The sequence below is a fragment of the Sorex araneus genome, chromosome 4, assembly GCF_027595985.1.
Source record: "Sorex araneus isolate mSorAra2 chromosome 4, mSorAra2.pri, whole genome shotgun sequence".
Taxonomy (NCBI): domain Eukaryota; kingdom Metazoa; phylum Chordata; class Mammalia; order Eulipotyphla; family Soricidae; genus Sorex; species Sorex araneus.
In genome coordinates, this window is record NC_073305.1 from 215372850 (window position 1) to 215390632 (window position 17783).

A 17783-nucleotide genomic window follows, 5' to 3' on the forward strand; every position below is an offset into this window, starting at 1 on the left:
TTAGATTTGATGCTTCTTAAATATTTGAGGGCCAAATAAATTTTTTTTTTTTTTTAGCCTCTGATGTATGCCATCTCACTGAATTTTCTGCATTTTGTTTTGTTTTTGAGCCACACCGGAAGATGCTCAGGGGATACTTTCTGGCTTATGCACTCAGAGATCGCTACTGGCAGTGCTCATGGGATGCTGGGGATTGAACCCGGGCCGGCCGCAGGCAAGACAGGTGCTGTGCTGTCTGTCCAGCCCCATGAATTTTCTGCATTTTTGAAACAAACTACTGTAACCTTTATTTTTTTCCTCTTTGGGTCACACCCTGCGATGCACAGGGGTTACTCCTGCCTTTGCACTCAGGAATTACTCCTGGCGGTGCTCGGGGGACCCTATGGGATGCTGGGAATCGAACCCGGGTCAGCTGCGTGCAAGGCAAAAGCCCTCCCCGCTGTGCTATCGCTCCGGCCCCTGTAACCTTTCTTTGAATCACTAGTTTAATAGAAATACTGAACTGACCTACGTATCTGAAATAGTTGCTAAACCCCCCACCCAAAAAAAAAAGCTGCTGTTTGGGGTTGGACAGTACAAGGGTAGCTTGTACTTATATTTGGAATTGTATGGACAGTACAAGGGTAGCTCCTGCTTTGTATGTCACTGGCCCAAGTTCCACCTAGAGGCTCCGTAAGCACCACCAAGAGGGACCCAAAAACGCCCACACCAGTGCCTTTGACAAAATAGGATTTTATTTTGAAAGTCACCTGAAAGGCCCCGAGTCTGACGGATGCAGACTCCAGTTCCACCTCATGCCACCCCCGCCTGCGGCCTCTGCGGGGCCCGCGTCCTAGCTCCCTGGAGAGATCTTCTCCCACAGGCCGTCTCCGTTCTTCCTGTAGAGCAGGGCCCTGTTTCCCGGGAAGAGCGTGTCGGCGGGGGAGGGGTGCTTCTTGAGGAACTTCAGGGCGGATCTGATGTGCTCCACGAAGTGCGGGGGCTCCGCCAGGGGGGACGTGGAGAGGTTCTGGGGGGAGAAGATGCGGGACGGGTGAGGGCCACTCCTGTGTCCTCTCCTTGGACAAAACCCTTAAAACGCGGGTTGTGATCAGTGTCTCCCGGTCACTGGGAGTTGCGAAATCCCCAAGAGATGAGGCGCTGTGCGAGCGAGTAGGGCGGAGGCTGACGGCAGCCTCTGGGCAGGTGTTGGTCTGGGACACACGTGACTGGGCCCCGTGGGTACCGGAGTTAAGTGGGGTTTGCCACGGCCCCGAGAGCAAATTAGCTCCCCGCCGAAGGGAAGGCAGCGGTCACCTGGTCTAAACCCTCTTTTTTCTTACAGATGAAGAAACCAGGGTCGAGAGTGTTAAGATTTGCCCAACCTGTATATTCTCACCTCTAGTATTTGCTTGTCATCTTGCTGCAACCAGAAATCCACATGTGGAAATGGCGTCCAGGAATACGGGCCTATCCGAAGCTGCTCTGTCTTTGCATCGTAAATGCTAACCATCTGAAAGAGAACAGGTGAAGGACAGGGTGTCAGGACCGGCACCGCCTCGCCCTCCCCCTAATGTAAGCTCCAGTGTAGTCTAGCCCGGAAGGCACTGTCAGGGCGGTAAGCTTCTCAAGAATAACACAAACTGCTACTTACTGACGCTTCTGGTGTGTCTGGCACTGCCCTTTGTGAGTGACATACAGTGTTTGCTTTAGTCCTGACAACAGCCCTGCAGGAAGACAGGATTGGTCCCGTTTTGACTCGGGGCCACACTGCCCACGATCACATGTCCAGTAAGGTTCTCAGCTGGACCGCGGGCTGATGACGCAGAACTCGCTGCGACATGAACTGCCTCACGTGCCCCCCCAGGTCCACTAACTGCGGTGAGACTTAGAGTCCACTAACGGGCGTGACTTCCGAGCAAGCACGCAGTGCCTGCGGCCCCACTGAAAGGAAAAGGCACAAGGTGCCAGAGGGGGGTGGCAGTGATAGCGGGGCGGGCGCCTGACTGGCACGCAACCAACCCAGAGTCCATCCCCGGCCTCCCCTCCGGCCCCCCAGTGCTGCCAGGAGTGATTCCTGAGTGCAGTCAGGAGTAACATCCCCCCAGCATTGCCGGGCGTGGCCCAAAACAAAACAAGAAAGTGCTAACGAGCTAAAGGACTAAAGCCCCGTCCCCAGTTCACTGGCCAGTTTTCAGCTCTACAGAACCGTGTTCAGTTATGGTGCCCCGGACAGTCACGTGTTCTGGGCCCTGGCCGGGGAAGGCTACTTAAACACGGGAGACTGCGGAGGGACTTTGGAAATGCTTCCAGAGAGAAAGGGTGGGCGAGCTGACCGCAGACCCGGCCAGGGAGCAGCTTTCCCCAGTCCTCACCCCAGCCCTGGGGCAGGCTGGACCCGTCGGCCCCCGCCCAGGAAGGGGTCTTTCACCTCTGCCTCGGACGGCATAGATGACTTGGGGCTCTCCTTTTTCTACTATAAGAGTCAGGGTTTTGTCTTACTAAAAAGCATCCTCGAGCAGTCACGCTTTCAAACCAGCGGGATCATTTGGGGGCTGAGCAGGTGGTGCCAGCAGGGGCTCACGCTGTCTGCGGGGTCACCCTGCCTTCTCCCGCGCCCCCAGGGCTGAGGGCTTCCACCTGGCACCTGCCCTGCCTGCACATGTGTGTCCCTGGTCACCCCTGCCCGCTCCCGCGTCTAACTCCCTGCTCCTGCCCCCCGCCAGCCCGACCTCGGGGAGCTGGACGCCCCCCACAGTGAGCCCAGACTCACCGGGCCGCCCGTGAGCGCCCGCGCCGAGCGCAGCTGTTCCTCGGGGCCGCGATCTTGGAAGGACGCGCGGTAAATCTCCGCGGTCTTGATGTTCACAGCTGTGAGGGACACGGGAGGACGTTGGGGTTGACGGCGGCCTAAGGCAAGGTGCCGCCTGCAGACTCGGGCTGCCGCAGCCACAAGGAACCCGACAGGACAGGAAAGACCCCCCGGGGACAGGGGGAGGCGCCCCGCTGGGCCTGTAAGGCTGTGCCCGAGAGCAGAGAGGAGGCACAGGGCCCAGAGCCTTCCTCCCACCAGTCACCCTTGTGTCTGGAGCACGGAGTGAACACGCGAGCAGACAGGGCCAAGGAGAGCGAGGGAGTCACGGCACGGGCCGAGGCCAGGGTCGTCCCCGGGTGTGACCCAACCCAGGCAGGGCGCCAGCAGCCCCCCAGCCTCAGGCCCTGCCCAGGGAGCCGGGCACTGAGCAGCCGGCCCAGTCAGAATTCCCGGGAGGTGGGGTGGTAGCACAGCAGGGAGGGCATTTGCCTTGCATGTGGCTGACCTGGGCTCGATCCCCGGCATCGCATAGGGTCCCCCAAGCACCACCAGGAGTAATTCCTGAGTGCAGAGTCAGAAGAAAAAAAGAGTTCCCAGGAGGGCCGCACCCCTCGGCCTCCTAAGCACCGCCAAGACCCCCACTGGCTCCCCAAAATGAAGATGCAAACGCAAAACCACCAGACTAAGCTGACACGGCAGGTGGCCTCTGGGGCCCAGCCCTTTGCCAAGAGCCACCTGCGGGGGGCCACGCTCCTGGCTCAATCCCCGGCCCCCCCCCCCCCCCCCCCCGCCATCTGTTCCAGCCTGCTTCACCCTTCACCGCCCCAGGCCCCCGGCAGTGGCTATGAACAGAACATCTGGGGTTGGAGCAATAGTACAGCGGGGAGGGTGCTTGCACATGGCTGACCTGGGATCTGTCCCCAACACCCCACACGGGCCCCCATGTGTGGACTGATCCCTGAGTGCCGAGTCAGGAAGAAGCCCTGAGCATGGCCAAGTGTGACCCAAGACACACACAAAATAAACAGAACATCCGGCTGCCACCAGAGGCGGGTGCGCACGCTGCGAGGGACGGTGTCTCGCTCTTCCACCGTCACCGTCTCAGGGCACAGTCATGCCGAGCCTCAGAGGACACGTGCACACTGGCAGCCCGCCTCCCCGCATCCCTGCCTGCACTCACCGATGCCGTAGATGACAGGAAAGTGGTTCTTGTTCTCCTCCCGGTCGTTCAGCTCTAACGGAGGGAAACAAATGCAGAAGCATGAGCAGCCGCTTCCCTTCCTGCAGCGGGCCAAGGAGGAGACCCCCGCCATGTCCCCCCCCAGCTGCAGAAGTGAAGGCACTGTTCTCACACTTCTGGCCCCTGGGCGCAGCCCTGCCCGACCCCTCCCAGCAGGGGGAGGAGAGCAGAGTGGCCCTGGGGGCGTCCTAGTCACCACAGAGATTCATGGGATTTGGACACGGCCAGGAAGCCGGCTCCACTACAGGGAAGAACCAAAAGCAGTGGCAGGACAACAACCAAAAAAAGGGGTGGGCGGAGCAATAGCACAGCGGGTAGGGCGTTTGCCTTGCACGTGGTTGACCCGGGTTCAATCCCCGGCATCCCATATGATTCCCTGAGTACCGCCAGGAGTAATTCCTGAGTGCATGAGCCAGGAGTAACCCCTGAGCATTACTGAGTGTGACCCAAAAAGCAAAAAAAAAAAAATAAATAAAGCAGTGGCAGGAGCTGGAGTGATAGCACAGCAGGTAGGGCATTTATTTGCCTTGCACGCAGCCGACCCGGGTTCGATCCCCAGCATCCCATATGGTCCAAGGAGCATCACCAGGAGTGACTCCTGAGTACACAGCCAGGAGTGACTCTGAGCATCACCGGGTGTGGCCCGAAAAAAAAAAAAAAAGTGGCAGCGCAGCCACCAACAGAGCCAGCATCCCGAGGGCTTCCACCTGGCGCCTGCCCTGCCTGCACATGCGTGTCCCTGGTCACCCGTGCCCGCTCCCGCTCTGAAGAAACTCCATTTAACTTCCCGCTCCTGCCCTCCACCAGCCCGACCTCGGGAGCTGGACGCCCTCCCCGCAGCCAGTCGGCGCTGGGCTGGGTATCTCGGGATGGCGCCAGGCTCTGTTTGCGAGACGACGGGACTCACCTGTCACACATAATGTCATCAAATGAATGTCGTCCTCTTGTCTGTCAAATTCACCTACAATCACAATTTTGAAACTGGAGGTCAAAAACGTTCCTCAGGGGTTAAGGGACATGCCTTGCACCCGGCCAGCCCCGGAGGGATGCCCAGTACCTCGGGTCCCCAAACCCAGCCAGGGCTGGTCCCCAAGCACAGAGCCCGAGAAAGTTCCTTGCTGAGCAGAACCCCCTCCCTGCAGCTGTGAGCACTGGCCCAGAGGACTCACAAGCCACCTATTCAATGCTTCCGGCTGGCCGTGGGCACTGACCCCCGAGCCGGTGGCCCAGGGGACTCACAAGCCGTCCATTCTCCTCCCCCACAAGCTTTGGGCAGACAAATGATCTCACTCCTCCCCTGGGGCCCTTTTCATCCTGAGTTTCGGGAAGCAGGAGCTGCTGCCCAGGACACTGGGAGCCCGGGGCGCAGGACCGGAACCGGAGGCTGCGGGCCGACGCCACAACCCGGCTCCGCTAAGTCTGCGCCTTTTCCATCCGTATTGGCCACACTTCCTGGGCACAGGTAAGTACCCACCACACAGACAATTTTCTCCTTTTGCCTCTGAGGACAGTGGAGGGCACTCTACTACGGGGCACTCGGCCCCTTCCTCCTGCTCCTAGCTGGGCGCAAACTGCATGTCCTGATGCCCCCACAACACACCCCCGGAGGGGAAGTGGCCGGGACGAGGCCACCCACGGTGCTGCCTACTTGCCGCTGGGCACACCGCCGCGTAGATGCACGAGCCACCCCTACCCCCGGGCAAGCCAGAGCAAGGCCTCAGCTCGAACGTTAGTGGGGCCAGAGAGAGACAGTCCAGGGGGTAAGACACGTGCAGCCAACCCTGGTTCGGTCCCTGGCACCACCAGGAGTAGCCCCTGAGGACTGAGAGGCGTGGCCTGAAAACCAGAACTAATGACTGGCTCTTCGCAGGAGCACAGGGCTCTGCACGCAGGAGTCTGGGCCCCAGCACGTGGTCCCGGGAGCACCACCAGGAGGGACCTCTGAGCACAGAGCCAGGAGTGGCCCCTGAGCACCAGCAGGTGTGACCCCAAATCCGTAACTCTTGTTCTTGTTTTGGGGTCAGACCTGGTGGTGCTCGGGGCTTACTACTGGCTGGACTTGGGGATCACTCCTGGCGGGCTCAAGGGACCCTACAGGGTGCTGGGAATCAAACCCTGGTCGGCCACGTATAAGGCCAGCGCCCTTCCTGCTGTACTCTCGCTCCGGCCCCTAATTTTACTTGCTAATTAAATGGGGGGGGGGCAAATGGCTAGCATCAGCGATCCAATTCCTTGCAGGCGTGTTCCGCCTGCACACAATTCGGGGCTTTTCCGCGTGCAGGCTGGAAAAGCACCCCAGGGGGCCATGCACCGCCCCCCCCAACGGAGCCAGCATGAGGCCTGTGCCTGGCCCCACCAGCCACCTGGGCGGCCCCATTCTTAGGGGCCTGTGCTCATCTCCCGCACCCCTGCATGCACTGTGCCCGCGCCCCGGGCAGGTCTGGTGCTAGCCGGGGTTTCTGTTCGAGCCCAAGCGGGTGTCCGTGAGAGCAGGGAAGGGACCGTGAACTTACTGAGCAGCTGGTGCGTGAGCTTCTGGGACAGCTGCCTGCCGTCGCTGAAGCCGCCCACGAGGTGCACCTCCAGCCTGGCGGGGAAACGGAGGCGTCAGGCGCGTGGGTGCCGGGGGCCGGGCGTCCCTGGGCCCAGCTCGCCCCACACCTCCGAGGCACTAGCCATGCCCCGCCCGTGCAGCAGGCGGATCTGGGGGAAGAAGAAGGCGCCGGGCCGCCTGTGGACGCCAGCGGGGCTCACGGGGGCAGGCGAGCTTCCGGCCTAAGCACACACCTGCTGGCCACAGCAGGGTCCCGGCTCGGGCTGGCGCTGGGGCCGGGCACCCAGAGGAGGGGCCGGGTCTGTCTGAAGCCCAGTTTTCAAACCCCCCTGAACACTCGCCGGTCACCAGGAATGTGTTTGGGCCCAACATTCACTTGGGAAACTGCCAGCCATCAGCGCCCACGGCCCAGGGATGCCAAGAACTCTGGAGGCCGCGCCCCGTCTCCCTGGGACCTGGGGGTGCAGGCCGGGAACGTGAAGGTGCATTTCCCGCCGGCGTCCCAGGGAACGAAGCGGAACCTCCCGTGCTCCCTGCGGGCCGAGCTTCAGGGGCCCCATCGCCCTGCCCCAACGCTGCTGGGACGGGGCACCCGGGGGCCGTGGCCACCCTCCCAGGGATGCAGGAGGCCTCGCTCGTGAGCTCCCACACGGTGGCCCGGCCCGGGTCATGCAGCCAGGCAGAGGGAAAATGCCACCAAGAACCAGATCTGTGGGGCTGGAGCAATAGCACAGCGGGGAGGGCATTTGCCTTGCACACGGCCGACCCGGGTTCGATTCCCAGCACCCCTTAGGGTCCCCTGAGCACCGCCAGGAGTGATTCCTGAGTGCAGAGCCAGGAGGAACCCCTGTGCATCTCCGGGTGTGACCCAAAAAACAAAAAAAAAGCAAAAAAAAATCAAGTTATCTTTTGTTTCAGTTTGGGGGTGACACCCAGTGGTGCTCAGGGCTGACTCCTGGCACTGTGCTCAGGGATCACGCCTGGTGGAGATTGGTGAACCATACGGGGTGCTGGGGATCGAACCCGGGTCAGTCCCGTACACGGCGAGCTGCACAATCCACTCTGAGTGTTGACCCCAGAAGCTGACTTTCTTCTGTTTTGTTTCGGGGCCACACCCAGCAAGGATCTACTCCTGCTTCTGCATGCGGGGATCACTCCTGGCGGTGCTCGGGGGCCCTGTGGGGTGCCAGGCGCCCGCCCTCCCTGTTGTCCTATCGCTCCGGTCCAAAGCTGCCTTTCAGAGTCCTGGACTCTTGGCGCTGGCATCTGAGCGGAACAGTGCCCGACGCTATGGAGCCAGCGGGCAGCAGGCCACCCCCTTCACGGCAGGTGAGCTGAGGGGACGCTGTGTGGTGGGCACAGTGAGCGGGCCGGGCACTCCCCGGGTGCTCCCCACGGCCCTTCCTGCGCCGCTGACTGACCACTGCAGACCAGGCTCTGCATCACGTCTGGGGTCGCCCATCAGGGTCGTGCGGAGGGGAGGCGGGAGGGGGCGGGGCTCACCTTCCGCGCTGCGCACGCTTGGAGAAGGCCTTGACGGAGCTGATGATCAGGGGCACCTCGGCCCTGGTGTCCGAGCCGTCGCAGTGCGTCAGGCAGGTGGCGCCACTACCTGAGGACAAGGGCAAAAGGACCCCGGTTACCGGCCCGTGGCGGGCGGCGGGCCAAGGCAAACACCTGTCGGGAGGGCGCCATCCTCACCGCAGCCAAGCCTGCAAGAGAGAGCAGCCGGGGGAGGGGGGCGGGGCAGAGCGCCACGCCGGGGAGCCCTGTCATACCTGTGTGTCTCAGGATCACAAAGTGACAAGTGGTGGCATCATCAGAGCCCAGAATGGAGACGGAGCCTGTTTGGAAAAGAAAGAGAGTGAACCGGGCCGCCGGGCGGGGAGGCGCCCCACGCGCTGCTCCTGACCTACCATCCTCGGGGGAGGTCACTGCCAGCTCTCGCTGCTGAACATACAGAAGGCCCTGGGGTCCCACTGGCTCAACACACTGAGCTCTGAGCAGTCTGGCTCTTTCCTGTTTAATTAAAAAAAAAAAATAGTGACGGACCATTAGTGAGCGGAGAGCAAGGGGGCGAGCGGGCCGCCGTGGGCGAGGCAACGGGAGAGATCACAGGCGGGTGGTCACCGGCTACGCACGGCCAGCGGCCAGCACGGCGGACAGGGTGCGTCCTTTCCCCGGGAAAATCGGGCGGGGGCAGCTTCCGTGTCCCGTGCAACGTCCTCTCCCCAGAGCAGGAGCGTGGCCGAGCTCACGGGCAGACAGACAGACGGACAGACGTAGCAGGCTGGGGAAAGGGTCCAGCGGAGGCCACGGAGGGGCCAGACATCTCCTAGCACTCAGAAACTGCTCCTGGCGGTGCTCAGGGGACCATATGGGATGCTGGGAATCGAACCCGGGTCGGCCGTGTGCAAGGCAAATGCCCTCCCCGCTGTACCATCTGTCCAGCCCCAGATTCGATTCTTTATTTTTACTTATTGATTGATTTTGCTTTTTGGGTCACACCCAGCGATGCTCAGGGGTTTACTCCTGGCTCTGCACTTAGGAATTGCTCCTGTGGGTGCTCGGGGGACCCTATGGGATGGCGGGGATCAAACCTCGGTTCGGCCATGTGCAAGGCAAACGCCCTACCTGCTGTGGTATCACTCCAGCCCTATTCAATTCTTTTTTTTCTTTTTTCTTTTTGGGTCACACCTGGCGATGCTCAGGGGCTATTCCTGGCTCTGCACTCAGGAATTACTCCTGGCAGTGCTCGAGGGACCCTATGGGATGCTGGGAATCAAACCCGGGTTGGCTGCATGCAAGGCAAACGCCCTACCTGCTGTGCTATCGCTCCAGCCCCCCTATTCTTTTTTTTGGGGGGGTCACACCCGGCAATGCACAGGGGTCATTCCTGGCTCATGCGCTCAGGAATTACTCCTGGCGGTGCTCAGGGGACCATATGGGATGCTGGGATTCGAACCCGGGTCGGCCGCGTGCAAGGCAAACGCCCTACCCGCTGTGCTATCACTCCAGCCCCTCTGCACTATTTTCCTGACCTAACCTCTGCACTATTTTCCTGCCCCTCCAGCCCCCAACCCCTATTCAATTCTTTATTGCCAACAGACATAAACTATTTTCCCCCTCAAACAAATCATCAAATAGAGGGGCTGGAGTGATAGTCTGGGAGGTAAGGCATCTGCCTGGCACAGGGCCAACTTGGGTTTCCCGGTCCCCCACGGGGTCCCCCGAGCAGCGCCAGGAGTGATCCCTGCGCCCAGAGTCAGGAGTAAGTCCGGAGCAGGGTATAGGATGGCACGGGGGAGGGAGGTGGTCACTGAGGTTGGAACACTAATGCCTGAAACTCGTGAGAGATGTGGTAATTCCGAAACCCAGGGGGGTTCAGTAAGAAGCAGATAAAGTTAATCACTTGGGTCAGTGCCGCGCTGCCCTGGGCTGGTCACCACTTCAAGCTGGCTCGGGCCGCGCTCTCCGTGACTGACAGAGGAAACCGCGCCTGAGGATCCTTGCATCTCAACCAGCAAATCAAAAAGAAGCTTGATTCAGAATAGAGGGCCGGGCTGGAGCGATAGCACTGTAGGTAGGGCATTTGCCTTGCACGCGGCCGACCCGGGTTCGATTCCCAGCATCCCATAGGGTCCCCTGAGCACTGCCAGGGGTAATTCCTGAGTGCAGAGCCACGAGTGACCCCTGTGCGTCACCAGGTGTGACCCAAAAAGCAAAAAAGCAAAAAAAGAATAGAGGGCCTTAGGAAAAAAAAAAATTTTTTTTTTTGAAAGAGTACGTAAGCCCTGAGCACTGCCAGATGTGAACCAAAAAACACACAAACAAAAAAACGTGGGGCAGGAGCGATAGCACAATGGGGAGGGCGTTTGCCTTGCACAAGGCCGACCCGGGTTCGATTCCCAGCATCCCATAGGGTCTCCTGAGCACCACCAAGAGTAATTCCTGAGTGCAGAGCCAGGAGGAACCCCTGAGCATCGCTGGGTGTGACCCAAAAAGAAAAAACAAAAAAAGGAAAAACAAAAGAAAAAGAAAAGGCTGGACATGGCTAGAACTCGGCAGAGGAGCACTGGCCTTGAAATTGTGAGGCCAGTTCAATTGCCGACAACACACACAAAAAAATAACGATAATAATAATAATAACCCGCCAGGGAAGGCACTAAAGAAGGGGGCCGCTGCCCGAAGGAAACCATATATATGACCGGGGTCCACGGTGGAGGGGGTGGGCTGGAACAGTGACACCTGAAACTCCTTTTATCAACAGCACTGCAAATCATGGTATCTTAATACAAGGTAGAAATTAAGATTTTAAAAAACCCACAAGCTCTTCTTGTTAAAAAAAAAAAAGGTCGCCCCCGCTCTCAGCTTTCAAGAGTCTCTGAAACCTCCTTTCTCTCGGAACTCCCCTGCCCTTCCTCCTCCTCGCCCCCCTCCCCTCCCACTGCACCTTCTCCTCCCCCGGGGCTCTGCAAGCCTGTTTCTGGAAAGGGCCGGGCTGGGGGCTACTGACGGCTCAGCTGGGAGCGGAGGAACAGGCGCCCGTGCCTCTGAAACTTGACTTGCGGGCGACACTGGAACATGAATTTCATCAAACCTCATGGTCACAAAACAGGACTCTTTTGCTAAAAAGCCCAATGACTTAAAAATGTATTTTAAAAGAATCATGGGCTGGAGTGGTAGCACAGCGGGGAGGGCGCTTGCCGGCACACAGCCGACCTGGGTTCGATCCCCAGCATCCCATAGGGTCGCCTGAGCACCGCCAGGAGTCATTCCTGAGTGCAGAGCCAGGAGGAACCCCTGAGCATCACCAGGTGTGGCCCAAAAAGAAAATGCATGAGAGAGAGAGGGGAGGGAGGGAAGGAGGGAAGGAGAGAAGGAGGAAGGAAGGAAGGAGGGAAGGAGGAAGGAAGGAAGGAAGGAAGGAAGGAAGGAAGGAAGGAAGGAAGGAAGGAAGGAAGGAAGGAAGGAAGGAAGGAAGGAAGGAAGGAGGGAGGGAGGAAGGGAGGGAGGCAGGGAGGGAGGGAGGAAGGAAGGAGGGAAGGAGGGAGGGAGGGAAGGAAGGAAGGAAGGAAGGGAAGGAAGGGAAGGAAAGAAGGAAGGAAGGAAGGAGGGAGGGAAGGAAGGAAGGAAGGAAGGAAGGAAGGAAGGAAGGAAGGAAGGAAGGAAGGAAGGAAGGAAGGAAGGAAGGAAGGAAGGGAAGGAAAGAAGGAAGGAAGGAAGGAAGGAGGGAGGGAAGGAAGGAAGGAAGGAAGGAAGGAAGGAAGGAAGGAAGGAAGGAAGGAAGGAAGGAAGGGAAAGAAGGAAGGAAGGAAAGAAGGAAGGAAGGAAGGAAGGAAGGAAGGAAGGAAGGAAGGAAGGAAGGAAGGAAGGAAGGAAGGAAGGGGAAGGGAAGGGAAGGGAGGAAGGAAGGAGGAAGGAAGGAGGAGTCAGTTCAGAGGCACAGCTGCTGGCTTTTAACTTTGTTTAGCTCATTAAAACGTAACACGGAGCCAGAGAGCAGCAGGAGGGCGTTTGCCCTGCCCGAGGCCGACCGGGTTCTATCCCGGCATCCCGTGTGGTCCCCCAAGTACCGCCAGGAGTGAATCCTGAGTGCCGGGAGGAAGCCCTGAGCACTGCTGAGTGTGACCCAAAGAGCCAAAAACAGAAAAGAAAAACTGTAAGCCCATGGCTAGCGGGTAGGCGGGTCAGAGCTGCAGCCACAGCTGCCGGCCGAGGGCTGAGCCCCGGGCCCACCCGCCAGCTCTCTGTGCTCCGGGGGCCGTGGCAGCTCTGCCCGAGGGGGCCCTCCCGCGTGCTCGGCTCAGGGTGCTGGGCGCCCCCGCGACACCCAGCGCGGTGAGCAAGGCCGGGGCGCGGGCGTCTCCCCTGCCCGAGCCAGGCCGTGAGCCGGACGCGCTGCCGCGGGCGCCGGGACAGCACACGGCGGGCAGGGGGGGCGGGGAGCCAGAGCAACAGAGTCTCACTCACACGCGGCTGACCGGGGTTCTACCCGGGCATCCCCGAGGGCCCCCTGGGCACCGCCAGGCGGAACCCCTGAGCACCACAGATAGAGCCCCCAAATAAAACAAACAGAAGGAAAACCCAAAGGGGCAGAGTTTAAGGAGCGTTTCCTTCCTGGTCGCTGCTCAAAGCTGGGGGGAGGGGCAGCTCAGTGGCAGAGCACTGTGGCATGTCCCACCCCCCCCCAACCCCCCAAAGACCCATCGGAACCCTCCGAACCTCGCCCACTCTGTCCGGCCGGCCAGCTCCCGCCCATCCCCACTCGCGGGGCACCGGGCCAGCCCCCTTCCTTCCGCCCAAAGTCCCCTGCCTGGACCGCAAACACAGGGGTCCCGCCCCACCACTTCCTGTTACTCAAATGCTCCCCCACGAGGGTGCTCGAGTCTGTCTCCCTGAGATAGGCCAGGAGCGCCGCTGAGGACCCCTGAAGCTGCCCCTCCTCAGCCCTCCTTGGCACTCAGGGTGCTGTCGGCCGCCTTCGTCACTGAAACTCCCGCTGGTGCCCCCACTGAGGCTGAGGCAGCGGCCGGCCGGCTGGGGCGGCCCCAGCCCCGACTCTGCCAGGTGCGGGCGTGACAGTGACAGGGCAGGGGCGAGATGGCGCAGGAGCAAGGGAAGAGCCTCGAGGTGCCAAGGTGTCTGCAAGTGCCCAGGGTGTGGCGATTAACGTGGCTGCTCGCCACCCCCACCCCTACTTTTTTTTTTCCTTCCGGGTAGGTTTTGGGCCACACCGGCTATGCTCGGGGCTGACTCCTGGCTCTGCACTCAGAATTATTCCTGGGGGGGTGTCGGGGATCGAACCCGAGTCAGGCGATCTAACCCGCTGCCGGGTCTCTGCGGCCCCCTGACCACGCATGGGGGCAATCACAACGCTAGCCCCTTCCTCGGGTGCGTCCTCGCCCACCTCCAGAGCTGCCAAACGGTCCCTATTTGCGTCCCCCAGGGAGCTTCTGGATTCCTCGTGTCCTTCTGACATTCCTGCCACCCACCCGGGGCTGCGGGCCAGACCCCATCCACGACACTGACAGACTCACCCACCGTGCAGAATCACGGTGCGCAAGCTTGAAGTCTGGTAGGCAAGGCCGGCTACGACCAAGTGTGACTCTGTGTGTGTGTGTGTGTGTGTGTGTGTGTGTGTGTGTGTGTGTGTGTGTGTGTGTGTGATTTTGGCGCCACGCCCAGCAGTGCTCAGGGCTGACTCCTGATGTGCGTGAGGGACCCTGTGGGCTGAGGAGCTGGAACCCCGCAGGAGCCGGCCGCATGAAGGGCCAGTGCCTTAGCCCTTGTGTTCTCTTGGGCCGGTGACCGGCTCTGAGGAGTCCTGCTGGGGGGTTTCCACGGACTCGCCCCCCCTCCCCCCGCCCTCCACAGAGCTGGTCAGCCTCCGGGAGGCTGGACTCGGGAGCAGAGAGTGAAGAGGGTGGGGAAGGAAACAAGCAAAACCGCAGGGCTGCGCTGGGATCCAGCCCGGGGCCCCGAGTGCAGGCAGCTCTGGGGGGCACTTAGAGCTTCAGGTCTGAGCCACTGACAGCAGCCCCCCAGCCTGCGAGGGTCCTGACTCAGCCTGGGAACAGCCCGGACCCTTGGGCGGCACTTCACGCTTTCTGTTTCCTTTCTTTGAGGTTTTAGGGCTACGTCCAGCTGTGCTCTGGGATGAGGAGTTAAGGGGTGCTGGGGACTGAACCCAGGGCTGCTCTGTCTCTCCGGCCCCCTGCTCTGTTAAAGGAACAAGTTCAAAGACCACCTTGAGTCGGCCCGGACACAAATGCCTTCCGTTCCCCTTGGCTGCAAACTAGCCCCGTTTGCTCCAGAGCCTTCCAGAAGCCTCTCTTTCGGGCGGGTGGGTGCGGCCCCGGAGGGCTGGGTGACCCTCTCGGCAGGGTTCCGGCGCTGACGGGCGCCCTTGGGTGCTGTTCTCTAGAACTGCACTCACTAGGCTGCCGCCCCCGCCGCACCCTCCCCCCAGCCTGCAAGGGAGCACTTCCAGGGGGCTGCGGGGGAGCAGAGCTCGAGGCGCCGGCCGGCTGGCACGCAGCCAAACCGGTTGGATCCCAGCACGGCGGAGGGTGGCACAGCAGCCGGGGGTCCCTCCTGAGCACTCGGGAGATGGCCCCAAACTCAGGGGGGGGGGGTGTGCAGGAGACATGACTCTGACACAGGAGACACGGTCGCCTGCACACACCAGTGCCCCGTCCCCCACCCACCCAAACTCTGGGTTAGTCCTAGCTAACACACACACACACACACACACACACACACACACACACACACACACACACACACACACACACACACACACACACACACACACACACACACATCCTGCAGACCAGAAAGCCTGTAATCAGGCACCTCCGCCTGGTTGTGGGGGAGAGCTGTCTTCCTGTCCTGTCCCTGTGCATACATGTGACATGTGAACATGTCCCACCAGGGTCTGAACCTCCCCAGCCTTTAAAAATGACAACAACATAAAAACTTTTCTTAAAGCACCACGAGGTACAAAGTAATTCACAGCTGACTCTTAGGAGGGCTAAAGGCCGGCCAGGGTCTCTAACCATCCCCCCCACGCACTGGGTACCCGCTTGGGCTGCTCTCAGGGCACCTGGAGGGGTGACGGGGCAGGGGGTGGGGGGGGTTGGCGAGTGGGTCCTTCTGGAACCAGCACTTTGCCGACCCACAAAGTTGGCCTGCCAGGCTCGAGCTCCGGGGTGTCTGCGCCGGGAAAGTTCCTCTGGCTCGCCGCGGGTCCGAGCGCCGCCCACCCACCCCTTTTCCCCCACGGGACCCCCTGATGCAAGCGGGGGCAGGCGCCGGCCGGCCCGGCTCGGTTCGGGTTCGTCCGGACACCCAGCACCAATCTGCCACTGGTCCTGCGCCAGGTCCCTCCCCCGGGCTGGGCGCGGCGGGGGCGGGCGCCCAGATGTCCCCTCCGGGGCCAAGTCTGAGAGGGGACGGGAACGGGGCGGGGCGGGGGTCCCGGCCCGGGGGTCCCGGGGCGCTGTGCAACTTGGACCGAGTCGCCGAACCGTTGCTCGGGGCTGGGGGGGAAGGGGGGTCTCGAAGCTCCAGGGTGGCTTCGGCGACGGCGGCAGCAGCGAGTCCCAAAGGTCCCAAAAGACCCCGCCCCGCTCCGAGCCCACCCCCGGGGTCGCCCCGAAGCCCCCCGCCGGGCCCTGCTCACCTCCAGCCGCGGGTGGGCGCGGGCCAGGTCCCCCGCGGCCTGCGGCAGCCGCACCCGACGGCCCTCCACGAGCAGCGGCATCGCGCCGGCGGCCGCCCCGGCAGACCCAGGGAGGCGGCGCCCCCCAGCCCCCCGCCGCGCGCCCGTCGCCTCCGCCCTGGGGCCGCCCCGCCGCGGGCGCCGCCGGGACGCCGCGGGGCGGGGGGGCAAGGGGGAGGAGGGAGGTGGCGCGCGGAGAGGCTCACGGGAGATGGAGTCCGGGCGCTAGGCACGCTGGGAAATGTAGTCCCGGGGCCGGCAGCCCGGCTAAGGCGCGTCCGGTGGGTTCCCGGCCACCTTCCCTGCTACCTCCCCTGCTGTCCACCTCCCCGGAAGGCCCTGTCGCTTGCGGGTTGTGATCTTGAAAAGGGGTTTCTGATTTTGTTCTCGTTTTTCGGTTTTTTGGGGGGTCACACGTGTTCAGCCCATACAATGTACAGCTCCCATCCACACCTGGCGATGCTCAGTTTCCTTTTTTTTTTCTTTTTTTGCTTTTTGGGTCACACCCGGCGATGTTCAGGGGTTACTCCTGGCTCTGCACTCAGGAATTACCCCTGGCGGTGCCCAGGGGACCCTATGGGATGCTGGGAATCGAACCCGGGTTGGCTGCGTGCAAGGCAAACTTCCTCCCGCTGTGCTATCGCTTCAGCCCTGATGCTCAGTTTCCTCCTGGCTCTGCATCCAGAGGTCACTCCTGGTGGAACTCAGGGGACCATATGGGCTGCCGAGGATGGAACCCAGGTGGTCGAAGTGCAAAGCAAGCACCCCAGGGCTCTGGCCGCTTCCCGCGCTCTTTTCCCCCAAAAATAATAAATGTAGGTTAGTCCCACTTCCTTTTTTCCCCCTTTGTTTTACTGGGCCACACCCAGCAATACTTGGGTTACTCCTGGCTCTGCACACAGGAACTATATGGAATGCCGAGGATTGAACCAGGATCTGCCACGTGCAAGGCAAACGCCCTACCCACTGTGCTATCACTCCTGTCCTCCCAGTCCTTTAGAGACCATCAGTAACACCAGGGGCTAAAGAGCAACACACCAATGCACTGTGTCTACAGCACTGGGATCACTATTGTACTGTGTCGACAGCACTGCAATCACTGTTGTACTGTGTCAACAGCACTGGGATGCCTAGCGCCGGGGCATACTTACCCTGAAACAGAGCTACTATTACTCAAGTAGATTCAACTCCGCAATCTATCAATACAACTTGATTTGACACACCATTTGTGGTGGAGGGAGGGGAGCCAGCGAATACAACGTGGTAAAACATGGGACAAGCAGTGCCTGTAACTCACCTCCAGTCAGGAGTTAGTGGGAAAGGGAAGTGATCTTCGCTTCTAAAAAGCTCCTGCGGGAAAGTATGTTTCTGGTTAAACTCAATTTTCTCACAAGGTAACCAAAGAGCTGTGAGCTGGCTTCCCAAGCATTTCAAAGCAATTCACCTTCAATAAAGGCGTAGAAAAATGTTTCCAGGTCGTTTCCAAAGATATTTCACCTGATTTTTCCTCCTGGCTGGTCTTCAAAGCATCTGTTTAAAGATGTTTCCTTGAACTATTTCAAGCTTTGGTCCCTCTCCCCGGGTGTCAGAAAACAGACAACCACCGATAATTTAGATGCATCTGGAAGCCCCTTCTCCACACTTGCACATAATATATTTCTTTTTTTTTTTTTTTAAAGAAATATTTTATTGAACCACAGTGAAAACAAAAAAATACAAAGCTTTCAGGTTTAAGTCACAGTCAAATACTGATTAAACCACCATCCCTTCACCAGTGCACCCGTTCCACCACCAAGAACACAAATACACCCCCCTCCCACCCTTCCCCCCATCTAAGTAGCTGATGATATTCCCATTATTCTCTATATATTGAGTACATTTCATATTTCCATAAAGAACTCACTATTGTTGATTGGAAATTTTCCCCAACAATCAGGCCTGCTGAATAAGCATCATCTAATAATTTCTC

General features: G+C 60.1%; 1 protein-coding gene across 1 annotated transcript; it reads right to left on the reverse strand.

Annotated features, from left to right (window-relative positions):
• Nucleotides 1-712: 712 nt before the first annotated feature.
• NTAN1 (N-terminal asparagine amidase) lies at nt 713-15954 on the reverse strand. Its single transcript, XM_055134655.1, has 10 exons — nt 15776-15954; nt 8505-8607; nt 8367-8432; nt 8092-8200; nt 6548-6621; nt 4942-4995; nt 3975-4028; nt 2753-2850; nt 1379-1492; nt 713-1009 (listed from the first exon to the last, which is right to left on the reverse strand). Exons 1-10 carry the CDS (start codon nt 15854-15856, stop codon nt 833-835), a joined length of 930 nt encoding a protein of 309 aa, XP_054990630.1. The 5' UTR covers nt 15857-15954; the 3' UTR covers nt 713-832.
• Nucleotides 15955-17783: the final 1829 nt, after the last annotated feature.